We start from the raw sequence: 15,740 nt of genomic DNA on the forward strand, positions 1-15,740 counted from the left end.
GGATTAATTAGGTATTTATCTAGGCTTCAAGTTATATAAATACGAGTATGGAGTTTTTAAGCCAAACAAACACGTGTGACTTATCTGCACAAATTTGCACGTATTCTTTGGAACAAAGCTGATTCAGCGTCGATAATGTCTTGTAATGTCTGTCGAATAATTCTTTCACATCTACTAGACTTTCTGACTTTTTGTTCGTGGTTATTGGGAACTTTTATGATGTTAGAGAATGTCTTTAATGTGCTTGAGGTGGTTTAATGGTAATCGTTTCGAATACGCCATTTTTCTTTTTTTTGTATTAGACTAGCTAGCATGCACGCACACACGCACACCCACACGCACGCACACACACACACACACACACACACATATACACACACACACACATTTGTTATGCATAATTGGTAGTATTATAGTATGTAAAGTGCTTTTATGGAAGAGTGGAGTCTAATGCTGTATGTAATGAGTGGAGTAATAATGCTGACATCTACTTTGATATATGAGGTCGAAATGTCAGTTGTATTATATTGTGGAATAGCAAGATGGTGAAACTTATAGTGCGAAGCCTTCTTTTCTTCCCTAATACGAGTACACTTTTTTTTCCTACCAAAGATGATAGCCTTGAGCAGCTATATCATCGTAACCTTAGCTAGTAGGTGAGCTCACGGGGCTCAAACCTGAGAACGTTGCTAACACGAACCTTAGCAAGAGCCGTGCTTCGCAGAATCTACCACCGGATCGGAAACGCGACCCACTGAGAAGATCCGGCGAGAAACTCAGTGGGCGAGTACACTGCGTCTTATATTCAGTTCCCGATGTTCCGACTCATATCGAAACCGACTAATCTCAGTCATAGGAACACGCGATATTAAACTGTTTTTCAGCTATTAATATTTCCTCATTATCACTTAAAAATCAAATTAAAAATAGTATTTTCTTTGGTTTTCGTTAGACTTAAGTAAAACTACTTTTATATTTATTCTCATGTTTTTTTTGTCATCATAATTATATTTTTGCCACTTTCATATTCGTGGTCACACGAACGCCTAAGATGTTATTCTTCGATATTATCTAATACTATTCAGCCGCTATAAACTGTAATATTTAATTTGTGAATATTTCAATAATTGATAACAGAACAAAATGTATTACTATTTCATTACAATACAACGGAAAACTCTATATCTAAATTCCTAATAAGAGCAGACTAAGAACAGTGTTCTGACGGTATTGTAGTAAAACTAGCCTAATAAAATGCAGTAGTACTCGTAGTCCTACACGAGTACAATAATTTCGTTTAGGTGATACAATAAATTGTTATTTAGTGTTATTACAAACTTGGAACTCGTTACAACGTTAGCGTTGCTTAAATTAAACGCATTTATATTGCATCTTGACTTTATGCAGTTGATTCGAAACTATATGCTGTAAAAAAACCGAGAACCTGACAGCCCTTATTGTTCAAAATTGCTGCGTAAGCTTTACAAAGCACTGATCAATTAGTATATTCGGCTCGAATTTATTAGTTTGACTTGAAAATAATATTAGAACTATTCGAACGTTTTTTTGTGTTTTTAAAATTATATAAAACTAGCGACCCGCCCTCGCTTCGCTTCGGAAACTGTAATTTATTACTGATTTCTCTACTTTATAATGGATGTTATTATACATGTCGCATCCGGGTCAATAGTTCGGAATATCAACGATACACAAACGTCAAAGTGACAGAATGGCCGTGTCGTGGTTGACGACTTTTAGTAATATTAAGACGGTGGTTTTGATTATTATTTTAAATGATGAAATGTTGTTTTGATAAATATCACAAAATGAAGGGTAGACTCCGTAACGCCACAGTTATAAAATGGCGGTACGTGGACAGAGTCGTGGCATTCGTGTCAGACAGTGATTCCGTCCGTCTCAGCAGTGAGTCTCTGACGGTCAGTCAGTCAGTCAGTCGGTCTGTCGGTATATGCAACGAAACTGTCGGTTTATCCTGTCATTGTGAAAGTTGTGTGTGTTGAGTTTCACTAATTATTATTGAAAAGTTTTATTTACTAAACTGAGTTCAATCGAATACGAGTGATGACGAAACTACCGCTTAGCCATCCCCGCCGCCGCCTACGACATACATATAAACCTTCCTCTTTAATTACTCTATCTATTAAAAAAACCGTATCAAAATTCGTTGCGTAGTTTTAGAGATTTAAGCATACATAGGGACAGAGAAAGCAACTTTGTTTTATACTATGTAGTGATTCCACAAAAATAGTGATTTAATTAGAATTTTAATTGAAATTTCTTAGATTTAAATTGGTTTGTGAACGGTACCTGATTGCGTATTGTGGATACTTTTCAATATTAATTAAACGAGTAATTAAACGTTTTTAGGAACGTAAACTAGGAAGCCGTTGTTAACGTGCTTTTGTTGAAGTGTGATAATTATCATGTTTCCTATCAGTTGTAGTTCCAAAGTAACAATGAACGTGACGGAATAAACCGCAAACTGGTTTATTGCATAAGTTTTGATTGAAACGGTGACAAACTCCACGCAAATTATGAATTTTCAACTAATAATTCAACCATATCTGTTTCTTGTCTTATTGTTTGGAACTGTGGAAGCGAACCAAATTCCATGTAACGTGAGTTTTGGAAATGGGTTTACATTATGAGTTTACGGACCTATTGTGTTAAAACACATTGCTATGATAACAAAATAAGTACTTTCTACCCAATACGCACTTCATTTTTCAAATCGGAATTCTAGAAGACATTATAAAGAATTTAGGTGATATTTTTATTAGTGCTACAAAAGTAATGACCGCCCAGCGTCATTAGTTACAAGCGTAATTAAACTGTAGTGCTGAACGAAATGACTTTCGTGAACGTGACATTCCATTTTTAAGAATCTTAAATAGTAAGTATTATAATATATACCTTGTAATATTTTCTTCGGTTTTTGCGAGTTGTAAACCTAGACGAGTTATAACACTTAAAAGAATATTTAGAATGGTAGACGGTAATTAGCATATTAATGGAATGTCGACGAATTACACTGTAGTCGTACGTGACCACGTAAACTATAAAGTATTGGAAATGTAAAGGATATTATCGAAGCGTGAAAGGTTATTTGGTTTAAGCGACATCTTTATATTAATACGTGAAGCAAAAACGTTGTATCCTTTTTTACAAAAATTGCGCGGACGGAGAAGTATGAAATTTCCCACACTTAAAGAGAATATAGAGCTCCTCTAAGATGCGTGGACGCGCTCACAGCCCACCTGATGTTAAGTGGTTACTGGAGCCCATGGACATCTACAGCGTAAATGCGCCACCCACCTTGAGATATAAGTTCTAAGTTCTCAGTATAGTTACAACGGCTGCCCCACCCTTCAAACCGAAACGCATTACTGCTTCACGGCAAAAATAGGCAGGGCGGTGGTACCTACCCGCGCGGACTCACAAGAGGTCCTACCACCAAATATTAGATTTTTACTTACGGCAGTCACGAAAAATAGATTACTGTTTGAAAAGGTGTTATTGCTGCTGATATGTTTAACTCTATCTTCTAGACGGGGCGGCCACACTAATATTGTGATGCATATGAGCTCAGAAACTGCTGAAAGTTAGGTAAGCTGAGAATTCGTCAACATATCCGTTGTGTTTTTTTTTTAATACTATTTTTTTTTTATTAAGATTTTTTTATTAACAAAAAGTCAAATCAAAATAATTTAACGTAAATCAACTCCGTTGTGTTAAAAATGAAAAATCTAACATAATAATTATAATTTTACATTTATTCAAATTAAATTTACTCCACTTCTTGTGATTTTAATAAAGACGAATAAAAAAAATTCAAATTTACTAAATTGCGTTTCGTGAGAGTATACGGATTTCATTGAAACTCAAATCTTTACAGTAATAACATGGTAAATGGTTTCCCTAAAGATTTAATTCGGAGTGCGAAAAGATAAAAATCCGGTACGATTCATAAAGACCAGGCATGTAGGTCAAATAAACCGGGTTTTGTGGCCTCGATCTGCTTTATGACTCGACCCTCCCTCTTTAGCATTTTAATTGCAGGTCTAGTCAATTAATAGTACGTTTATCGCAGTGTAACCAGCTTTTGTGATGATGATGTGATGAATGAAAGCTTCCTTCGTGTTTCTAGAGCGCTAGAGCTAAGTTATTTACGTTTTTCGTCGTTTTTTTTCCGTAGGCAGCGGTGCCATAGTGCCAATGTCAAAAGCAAGTAAAAAATACCATACCATAAATATTTGCTTGAAATCTAGGCATGAGGTCTAATTTAATTATATTTGTCGGAGACGGTCATTAGTTTAGTAGCTCAACGAAACGCAGCACGATTCCCGAGAGATGGCAGCACGATTGTGGTATCGTCGGAACTCGGCTAACTTTGTGCTACGACAGAGCCTAGCCGATGGAGGCGCGTAGACGCCATCACACTTACCACCCAGCCTTCTTGAAGAGCGGTGTCTCCGTCCTAAGAACTGTCATTCGTTTTCGTTTGCTAACGTCAAGAAAAGATTTCTAAATTGTTCTAAGACAACAAACCTGATTGGTGTACTCAATATTTCTCTTAGCTCGATCACCTTATGCGCCCCTATGATGTCTAACGATGGTGTTAATAATTGTGGTTTCTCCGACATATTTATAAACAAATAAATAAATAGAAAGCGATGTAACTTCAGTGGGATACGTATGCGTATCATCTTGCTTTCTATATCTGCCACCACGTATCACTGTTTCTGAACTTAATATTGATTACAGTAAAATGTATTTAGTATAAAAATAAATAGAAATTTTTTTTATACATACTTAAGTAATTATATATATTTAAAGTACATAATTTGATTTGATTTTGAGGTCGAAAACAACATAAATTTAATTATTTGGAGTTGACTAGTACTTTTTTTTTATTTGTAGTTAATTCTTAAATCAGGTTAATGCGCCTAAATGAATTGGTACGTATTCTGCGCACGGTTTGTTTTAAAGAAGGTTTGTAGGTTAGTTGATAGTGGTGTAATAAATTTTGTTGGCCACTTTTCGTTCCGTAACTAATTAGGTATACTATCGTGTCTAGACTAAAAGTAACAAAATCTTTGGTTGGAAACCTAAATTATTTTCACACCGGTGTTCGGCGGTGCGACTCCTCCGTCATCCATAGTCAAGTTCGAGGCAAACAATTTGACCAGAAAGTCAGTTTTTTTTTATTGCTTGGATGGGTGAACGAGCTCACAGCCCACCTGGTGTTAAGTAGTCACTGGAGCCCGTAGACATCTACGACGTAAATGCGCCAGCTACCTTGAGATATAAGTTCTAAGGAATCTAAGGTCTCAAGTATAGTTACTACGGCTGCCCCGCCTTTCAAATCGAAACAAATTACTGCTTCATGGCAGAAATAGGTAGGGTGGTGGTACCTACTCGCGCGGACTCACAAGAGGTCCTACCACCAGTAATTACGCAAATTATAATTTTACGGGTTTGATTTTTTTACACGATGTTATTCCTTCACCGTGGAAGTCAATCGTGAACATTTGTTGAGTATGTATTTCATTAGAAAAATTGATACCCGCCTGGGATTCGAACACCGGTGCATCGCTCAACACGAATGCACCGGACGTTTTATCCTTTAGGCCACGACGACTTCTCGCACTCTTTCGCACTGTGGACCAAACTGTCATCAGACTTGCGCAGCGGTGGAAGACTAGACCGGAAATTGTTATCTTCTGCAACCTTGGCGAACGACCAAAAATTACGGCTCTCGGAGGGATAGGCAGCGGCTTGGCTCTGCCCCTGGCATTGCTGAAGTCCAGGGGCGACGGTAACCACTCACCATCAGGTGGGCCGTATGCTCGCCTACCGACATGACCAATAAAAAAAAAAGAAAAGAGATAGCTCTTTAATCGCTTGGCTTAAATTCTGACATCTAGAACTATTGCGTTCATCCAAAGTGCGTTTCAAGACGCCTTTTTGTTACATGTCATCCCGTTTAGAATAAAATTCTCTGCACTCTGTTGTATAGTGTGGCTTTACTGTGTCCTTGGTGTTATAGTCGTCCATGAACGACGGTGGCCACCGTCAGAAGGGCCGTATTCTCATTTGCCTAGGAAGGCAATAACATTCCATTGCTACGGTACGCATTTTATTGTTCCTCTATTACGACTCGTGAAAACATATAATTGGCTTTCAAAATAACACATATTATCTATATATTTGATTTTAGTCTTCATAATAAAATAAAGTTTTCCGTTCAATACCACAATTATGTACTTAATTAGTGAAACCAAGTACACAGTGTGTTTCCTTAAATTAAAAATTACATTAGGCAATTTAGGCATTTAATTAAAGTTCCAATCCTCAACATTCTGTATTCATTAAGCGAGTCGATCGACCATTAAAACATTGCTCTAAAGTACACGAATCCCTAATAATATTTTCCAATTAAGGGAACATTGATTTTGGCTTCGATAGGTAAACGAATATACGACAGAATTTGTTCGTATTTGTGGTGTGAAAGTGAAATAAAATAACGTGTATGACGCGTTAAAAGTCGTTGTTACCTAAAGATAAGATACCCGTCGGTATAATCACGTCAAACGATGCGACTGTATCGTCGTTCAAATCACACAGATAGATACCAATGTTTCTCAGTTAATATATATTTAACACTTGTTCACGAATGACTTTTACAATGTCAGAACAATATCGTGTATTACAATGAAACCCACCAAATTTATAAATTTACGTAATCTATCGGTGTCATAGGTTAGAACAATGTACACGAAGATTCCACTATGCTGCTTATTACTGGCGCGATGCAGTTACTGCATTCGAGTTCGAAGAGTGAGATTGTCGTGATACAATTTAATTGACTTATTCAAATTGACTTATTGAATTTAATTGACTTATTGACAAATATTGCACCTTCTTTTTTTGATGCAAAATTATATTGGATGTGTTGGCGTGGACGCTACCCTGTATCCTGGAGCCAGAGAATCTGGTTGCTAATTAGTGGTTCAAATCTGGGTAGTCCATGCCTGAGGTTTGGCTTAGGTCGCTGTCCAACTGTCATAGCGATTCGCACGCCAGACGAGCACCCCTGAGATTCAAGTAGACTACATCTTCATGTCGATTTTCGTCTTGAAACAAAGCGACCGAGTGATGTATTGTCGCGCTCCTTGACCTACGCTGGTTATAATTCAGCAGGTTATTCTGGGGCTATGAGTTGGTGATCACAAGTGGCCTTTGGAGAGCTAGCCGACTAACAGGGGTGGCGGTAGTGCCATCCCTGGACCGGTGTTTCATGGAGGAATATGTCCTCAGCGTACTAAACGCATCGCCTTTTATCTCTGATGAGTGAGAGCGGAAGCTGTGTCACAAGATGGGTAGTGGCATTTACGTTATGACATCCATACTAAGTGGGCCGTGAGCTCGTTTAGTCGTGTATGCAATAAAAAGAAATACGATATATATAAAACGACAGACAAACATTCCCTCCAGCTGTGATAGCTATTTCACATGAGATATTCAGGCAGTAATGTCCAACAGAACAAGACTTTAGATATCTCAAGAGTTTTATGGCCGCCTTAAGCTTGTTCTGTTTCAGTTGTGGTTAGAACGTACATGTCTGCTTCATTACCAGAATATCCTGTTTGACCTAATTTGTGTTGGAATTATTGTAGCTCGGATATAAAATGATAATTTATTAATCGAATTTTTATACGCTTCCCGACAAAATGAATGTTTGCTGAAATGCTTTTTCTTTACATTATTGGAAGCTGTTTATCTACATATACAAATAAAATATGTTATTGTTTATTCAACTACCTACATATAAACATATGTACATATGTCTGATTTTTGTCGATGGACAATTTTAATTTAATACTATGCTATGTTAATTTAAGCCGTATTTTTTAAATTTATTTTATTCCTGATGATTTTGCGCGAAGCTTTTATTCGCGCTGGTAAGTAGTGGGTATCATCGAATTGCCTATGTCGTGAAACAATCGTCAGTTATCGTAGTTAGGTTTTTTTATTAAATCTAACTAAGACTTTGACCTCATATTTCATATCTCGCCTCGTGTTTTCCATTGCTATTAGATATGGACTAAAGTACCAAAACAGAGGGTCTCGTAATCATTATATCCACACCAGGTATCATTCGTACCAATCTTAAACATAAAATAGGCGAGATATTTATTGCATTTACGTTTGACCTAATTTTAGTTCAACTGGAACACCATTGTTTGTAGAGTGCAGTGTTTTTAAAATTTAGTTTTCTTTGAAACAGCCTTCTTGGCTCTGCTTTCGTTTAGTATAAAATAGAGTAATGACCTCTATAATAGCTTTGGTATACCGTTTGAAAGTATACCACAAAAATACTCAATTACTATTTGAATGATAAATTTAAAAACCGATGTTAAAATTTTCGGTCTTTTTGTGTGAAATTAAATGAATGTGTAGAAGTATTTTTTATACAAAAATAGACTGTTGTTAGCAAAATTCCAAATTTCAATAAATAACAACTTCAATGTGCACGACCACGACAATTGTTAAGTATTTAAAATGAAAATAATATAACGATAATAAAAAAAAGCGAGATTAAACCATTAAAGTGGTTTTAATGATATCTACGATTCACGAAAACCGTAATACTGCTACATAGTAAGTAAGTAAATACTACAAAATAAAAACAACAAAATTTTTGAATCACAAATAAATGACAAAACGAACGTGTATTTATTGAGTTTGCTAGGAGCAAACGTAACTCAAGCTAATGGCAGGTTATTTTTCAGCTGTGTCTCGATATACTAGAATTAATGGTAACGATGGAAGGAAATTCGGGAGTAATCTCCTTATAAATAGGCAGTATCGACTATGATAGATAGATATAAAAATGTCTCTTAAACCAGATATTAAAATCAGCAAAGGTTTTTTTTTATTTTGGTATGTTTTTATAATAGCGTTTGTCCAAGTAATCGGAATACTAAACATTACCTCCAGATTTCGATTCTTTTTATCACATTCATTTTCTCTTTTGCTAATAACAGTTTGAAAGAAAATTAGTTACTCAGTATTATAATAATATTATGTATATGTATTTATTTAAGTACGAGTATTTGTATCTATAAATATTATGTATGTTATATATACACATATTATTATGTTTCAGCAATATCACCTTCACACTACACCTACCAAGCTTCATCTCTGCACTCCCCAAAGGTAGACTGTTAGAGAATGCCTATGACATTAAGTCCGCCTTTATACTTTATAGTATAAGAAGTTATAAATAAATAAATAAAATAAATATAATGTTAATTTATTCAGTATTATAATGGTAACACTAAGGCTCGTCAGTAGCTGCTAAAGAAGGAAATAAAAATAATATTACTTGACAAAAAGAAGAGAAAACTTGGCTTGGATACTTACTTAGATTTGACTATCTATATATGTATAAATAAATTTGTCATAGCTTACTTTCTTGTGACCTCTTAAACCTCACACTTATAATAGCATCCTGCCTACAGAAATTCGTCGAATAACTGGCATTAAAACAGTCTCCCTATTTTTTAGTATTTCGCTATACATAGTAATGAAATTTGAGTGCGATTTGGAGCACTCGTAGTCTGCCATCTATCGAGCAATAGTGAAAACTTGACACATAGACTAAATTTGAAATGTGTGTGATGCGTATGTTTCAGGGGTTAAGTGATATTAGAACACCGTGCATTGTAATAATGTACCAAATTTTGCACAAATATGATCAAAAATTACAATTTTCTTTGTTTCCACTTGTGTTGTTATTGAAATACACTATTAAGTTTTCAATTTTATATGAGAATTCTTTTGGTGTTGATGAATTAGTTAACCAGTAAAATGTTGATGTTTCTATTTTTTTTTTTTTTTTTATAACAGCGAGAGGCAAACTAGCAAGACGGGTCACCTGATGGTAAGTGATTCACCGCCGCCCACGGTCACCAGTGTTTACGCCAGTGCGTTACCCTTCAGGTAAGAATATGCTCTTTTCTTGAATAACCCAATGTCGCAGTTGTTTATATCTAAAATCATGAAAAACGCACTTTAATTAAAACTAATAGCGCGCACTTCGTCCTGCGTTTTTTTCTTCTTTCTGAAGTGTCAACATCATCTGTAAAAAACTTTAACGCGATTGGGTAAAATACCCACGAAACCATAGTTCGAGATGTATTTACTGTAACTTTTTTGTACTATGCGTATAAATAACCGTCGCATAAGTGGAAAGGAATTAGTTGATAAAGTTTCTCGAATGAAATGGTAATCGTAAGAAAAACATATATACATACATATATAAACTCATAGAGTTTAGTTAAATTGAAAATAGGCTTAACAATAAAAGAAGGTGGCTTACAACGCGCTACTGGCTCTTCTGTGCAATAATTGAAGAAGGCTTCCATCACCAGCTGAAGAGCAGAGGCTTCTAGAACGAGTTCTTCTTTCCCCATCCCTATCACCACGGTCGCGCCATCGCGCCATCAGCGACTCCAAGCACAGCATCGCGCCACCATCGCACACCATCCGTGCTAGTTTTTCCAAACTTCGTAATACCGAATAAAATTGCTATTCACTTCTAAATTTAAAAAAAATACTTCGTCAATTGTTTCACATTTTTAGCTATTATACTTATGCTATTTATTATATTGTATTCGATATTATATATTGCGATATATATTTAGTATTTATTTATTTAATTGAATCTTCTTCTTAAAGCCTATTTAAATACTCGTACATGTGCTTAATTTAATTAAGTTCCGATTTCGTAGATAAAAATATCTAGAGATTTACTATCTATTCTACTATGCACTCTTTCGTTAAATTCATTCGATTGAGGAACTAATCATAGTACGTGTCTTCATCAGCATTCGGTAATTTTTGAGTTGTATAGCTAAGGTTTTTCTTTTACCATACAATTAAACGTCAACGATTTTCTTATTTAGGACGTATTGAATAATGATATTAGTTACAATGACCTTATTTTGAAATCACGGCACAACACGTAAAATTTAAACAGAAAAAAAACACTTCAAGTAAAAATTTATACAACACGGGGCAATGTTAATCATGTAACGGCACGGCATTAAGTCAGATTTGCACAGTGCTACAATCGCATTAGTAAATGGGGCGAACTCGTTACATCACGCGAAAATCCAGGTGCTATACTCGATAGATATAGAAAATGGTGCAATGCATGTATTATGGTGAGAGTCTTGAAACTGTTACGGCCATAGAGTTGAATTTGTGTTGTTTATTATAAAGTTTTCCGAGGGCCGGCGACGGCTTGCGATTGGCGGCACGACGCGTCACCTTCGGAGGCTACTTTACAACTGGCGAGCGATGTCGGTGCTACGTCTGCGGCACGTAGACGTAGCTGTAGCACTGGCGCTACGAGGCTACAACTTAGACGTTAAAGTCATTTTCGCTACAATTCGACCATTGTAACTGCATAAAATGATGTCTTCGTAGCAATTTTCTGAAATTCGTAGGCGAGTCTCGTGCAGTCATTATCTTGTCGTGTCAAAACATTTCAATATTTAATAACGGTATTTAATTTTAAATACAACGAATTTGTTTTTGAACAAATTTAGTTATTAAGAATTTATGAAAATAATACAAGATACGTCAGCCTATCGCTTCATATAGGACTTAGTTACCCTGATTATTGTATTAAGATGATCGAGTTCTACTCCTGGTCAGAGCTATATTTTTGATATAGTCTGCGTATTTGGAGTCTGTTGGTACACAAGATATAATGTTGCTTAGGGTTCGTTGATTTTAGACGCTTATATAAATTTATTAAAACAGTAAAGTGTCAGTAATGTAGACGTGAAACAAAACTAATCTGCTAAGGTATTCCAGCATGTTTCATTTGGCGACTACGGAGACAGCGGGAATATACAATATTCTGTTATTAAAATCTGAATATCGACAGCGCAGTTGTCATGAAAGATTCTCTTGGTGTGAACGGTGAACGGAATGAAATACGTGCTCTATAGCTGATGAAATGGAGAATAAAAATCTATCTCGTGTTTTATTTGACTTTGAAATTAAACATAAATATATATTTAAATATGTTTTATTTTTATTTTTATTGCTTAGTTGGGTGGACGAGCTCACAGCCCACCTGGTGTTAAGTGGTTACTGGAGCCCATAGACATCCACAACGTAAATGCACCACCCACCTTGAGATATAAGTTCTAAGGTCTCAAGTATAGTTACAACGGCTGCCCCACCCTTCAAACCGAAACGCATTACTGCTTCACGGCAGAACAATAGGCAGGGTGGTGGTACCCACCCGCGCGGACTCACAAGAGGTACTACCACCAGTAAAGTACAGCGCTCTGTGTTTATCGTTTATTTTTTACAATCTTGTTATTGGCTTGAAAATATATATGAAATAAATTCAATTTTGGTTCGTTACAGTTTCGATCATGAATGATATTGAAGATGATATTGCAATAAAGTAAATCAATCGGTTGTTGTTGGCATACACAGGTCATGGCAACGCACGCTTAATCGTTTGGCCTCCTCTGAGTATGCTTCAAGCGATTAGACAGGGAAATTCAACACGAAATTGAGATTTTTTTATTTTTATTTATTGCTTAGATGGGTGGACGAGCTCACAGCCCACCTGGTGCTAAGTGGTCACTGAAGCCCATAGACATCTACAACGTAAATGCGCCACCTTGAGATATAAGTTCTAAGGTCTCAATATATTTACAACGGCTGCCCCGCCTTTCAAACCGAAACGAATTACTACTTCACGGCAGAAATAGGCAGGGTGGTGGTACCTACCCGTGCGGACTCACAAGATGTCCTACCACCAGTAGTTAAATTAATTTAAATGTGTTTGAGTAAGTTTTCAAAGTGTTTTTTCACTTGCATAAATGGGTCCATGAAGATCACTGGGTGTTACAAATTTGCTGTCTAATAATTACTACTTAGAGATAATAACTATTGTAGCATAGGTTCGCGTTCGATTCGTGAAGGAATCTGTTATTTTTGTCGAAGTTATTTAATATTTGGTATCGTGGTATGCTTTATCTAGTACGGGTATATGTCTGTCTCCGTCACACATAGAAAGTCCGCCGGAGACGCCGAATGGGAATGTATTTTTTGTGGTGAGATTTTTTTTTTGAACTAGAATAATTATGCAAAATTATCGAAATCAATATTTAATTGTTAGTAAACACATTATTTTTAAGACATCTTTGAAAAAATAATGGAATCGCATTACAGCCCCCACAATCTTTTGTTTATTTTTCGTACTTGATAACAAAACTACATGTTATTACCAAATTGTATATATTTAATCTGTGCTAAATTATCAACTTTCTCTCCATATAACATTAACACTCTTCAATGGCAAGTTTGTCTATATGCTCTTAAAAATAGAGAAATATAATTTATTATGCGCATCTAAGTTCTCGCTGTTTGTCCATATATGGATGTAGTAATAAGTGCTGATCGATGTTCACAGATCTAAAACTTTGTGAACGAAGCTTGGTTGGATATATAGCAAAGAAACTGCTTTGACCCATATTATTGATTTTGTTGTTACGTTATGGTTGGGTGAAAATATCTGATTTTATACCAGCTAAGAGCTATTTGCGGGAAGTATGGTTTTTTTTTCTTTTATTCGAAGAAACAGGGGCTGAAATACATCGAAAGCCCCAAAGAGTTTACGGCGCTGAATTCTGCTGTGAGCGCAATAACGTGCAGTAAAGTGAAGGCAAAGCCAAAAACTTTGGATGAAGCTGAATTGGAGCCATTGCTCAATAGCCATTCGTGTCAAACGCAAGATCAGCTTGATTCAGCATTAAGAGTTACTCACCAAGGCGTTTTCAAGCGATTGTATATTTCGGAAATTATTTAAAAGCAAGGAACTTGGGATTCTTAAGTTGAAACCAAGAGAGGTTGAGCGTCGTTTTTTGTTCTGCAAACAACTGCTCCAGCCGTATAAAATGAAGAGTTTTCTAAATTGCACTATGACGGGCCATGGCCTCAATTTGCCAAATAATTTTTTATGAGAAATCGTTTCAATTAAAAAGAAAAAAACTTGGGAACTGCCCGGTCATGTTTCTACGTCGTCGGCTTGGTGGAACATTGACACTGGGAAGGTTATGCTGTGTATTTAGTGGGACCAGGAGGTGTTATTTGTTATGAACTAATCGAATCGAACGGTATCGAACTCAAAAAGATTGCATTGCACCGGGACACTGCGCGAAATACGACTAGAAGCACAATCAAGAGTTTCTCTCGCACGATAACCTTCGATCTCGATTTGCCAAACGTGTTAAAACCTATCTACTTGGAAACGCTCAATAGAGACTTTTTTTTACCGCACTCGCCATATTGCTTAGATATTGCGGCGTTCGATTATTATTTTTTGAGTTCGATAGTACGTGATCTGGTTGATCAGCTGTTCCGTTCATATACAGACCTGAAAAAACGGCTTAATTGGTGAATAGCCTTAAAAGATGAACACTTCTATCGTCAAGATATTCGAACTCGGCCAGATACATGAGAAAAAGTTGTAGTTAGTAATAGGTAATGCTTTGGATGATTCAGTTTTAAGTATTTTGTTACAATAAAATAGCGTTCTCTTTTAAATAAAACCCAGCGAGATCTTAGTTGCGGACCTTATAGCACATATAACACTAACTGTTTTCAAAAGATAATGTAAACAAACAGAGTGACATAGGTATATGCTTTGACGAGAAAAATCATTATATTAAGAGAACGAAAATATGAGACAAAGCAGTGTTTTTCGAGGAAGAGAATATGTGACTGTGAGTTACTTGTTAACAAAACACGTCATCTACAAATACACATCCGTCCTTTGATGAGATATACGTCGAACCTCGCTCTACCCCTTTATCCCAGATTATATTCTTTACACTCAACACATTGTATTTGAAAATCCTACAGGACACAGAAACACGTAATTTCGATATACTCATGATAAATTTCAATCATTTTGCTACTATACTTTAGTTGTTAATACAAGTAGTGTTAAAAACATAAATTTTGAAGGTAAACAAATTACATTTTAATAAATGATTGCTTATCTAATTGTTTACCTGCCAATGTTTCTCGTTAAAGAAGCCTTGTTTTTGTCCGTTTCGGAGAATATTAAATTTTAGTTTTCATTGGTGGTTAATAATTCTTTTATCACTAAGTCTGAATGAAAATCCCGGAATTCTTTGAGTACACTAAACGAACAACGGCGTTCATGTATTTGTTATGGTTGAAAACAATTGAACCTTTTAATGTGAAACAAATGTATTAAAACTTTAAAAAGATAGTTTTTTGTTTAGTTAGTGAACATACGAGGATTATTGAGCCAACGTGAACAGCAGCCGTAGCTCGTTAAGATTAACAATATGTAGCATGTCATTGAAGTTGGAGTTCATGTCACTATTTGGGTAGTCGACCATTCTTTATTCGACCTTCGTTATTAAAAACGGTAGACTCGATACAAAATCAAATTAAACCTTTATATAAGTATTTACGTATAAACTTTCTGTCCGTGTGTATATTAGTGAACACCTTCTAAACGGCTGTACCGATTTTGGTGATTTTTTTGTGTGTGTTCTTGTGGATTCGAAAATGGTATAGAAATACAATTCGGTCAACTACAAGAAAAAAAAATAATAATTTTATAATAAGAGTTTGAAAAT

At 35.7% G+C, this 15,740-nt stretch overlaps 1 protein-coding gene across 6 annotated transcripts in view; it reads right to left on the reverse strand.

Moving 5' to 3' along the window:
• Positions 1-15,740, reverse strand: part of LOC114245449 (GTPase-activating Rap/Ran-GAP domain-like protein 3) — a 216,169-nt gene that overhangs the window by 79,875 nt on the left and 120,554 nt on the right. The window contains exon 1 of one of the 6 annotated variants that reach the window (XM_028177614.2): positions 10,412-10,854. The exons of the other annotated variants lie outside the window; for them this stretch is intronic. Coding sequence (XP_028033415.2) covers positions 10,412-10,578 — 167 coding nt within the window. The 5' untranslated portion in view covers positions 10,579-10,854. Of the gene's footprint in view, positions 1-10,411; positions 10,855-15,740 lie in introns of those variants that run through there. 6 annotated transcript variants of the gene reach the window in all.

The sequence above is a fragment of the Bombyx mandarina genome, chromosome 15, assembly GCF_030267445.1.
Source record: "Bombyx mandarina strain Sakado chromosome 15, ASM3026744v2".
Classification (NCBI taxonomy): Eukaryota; Metazoa; Arthropoda; class Insecta; order Lepidoptera; family Bombycidae; genus Bombyx; species Bombyx mandarina.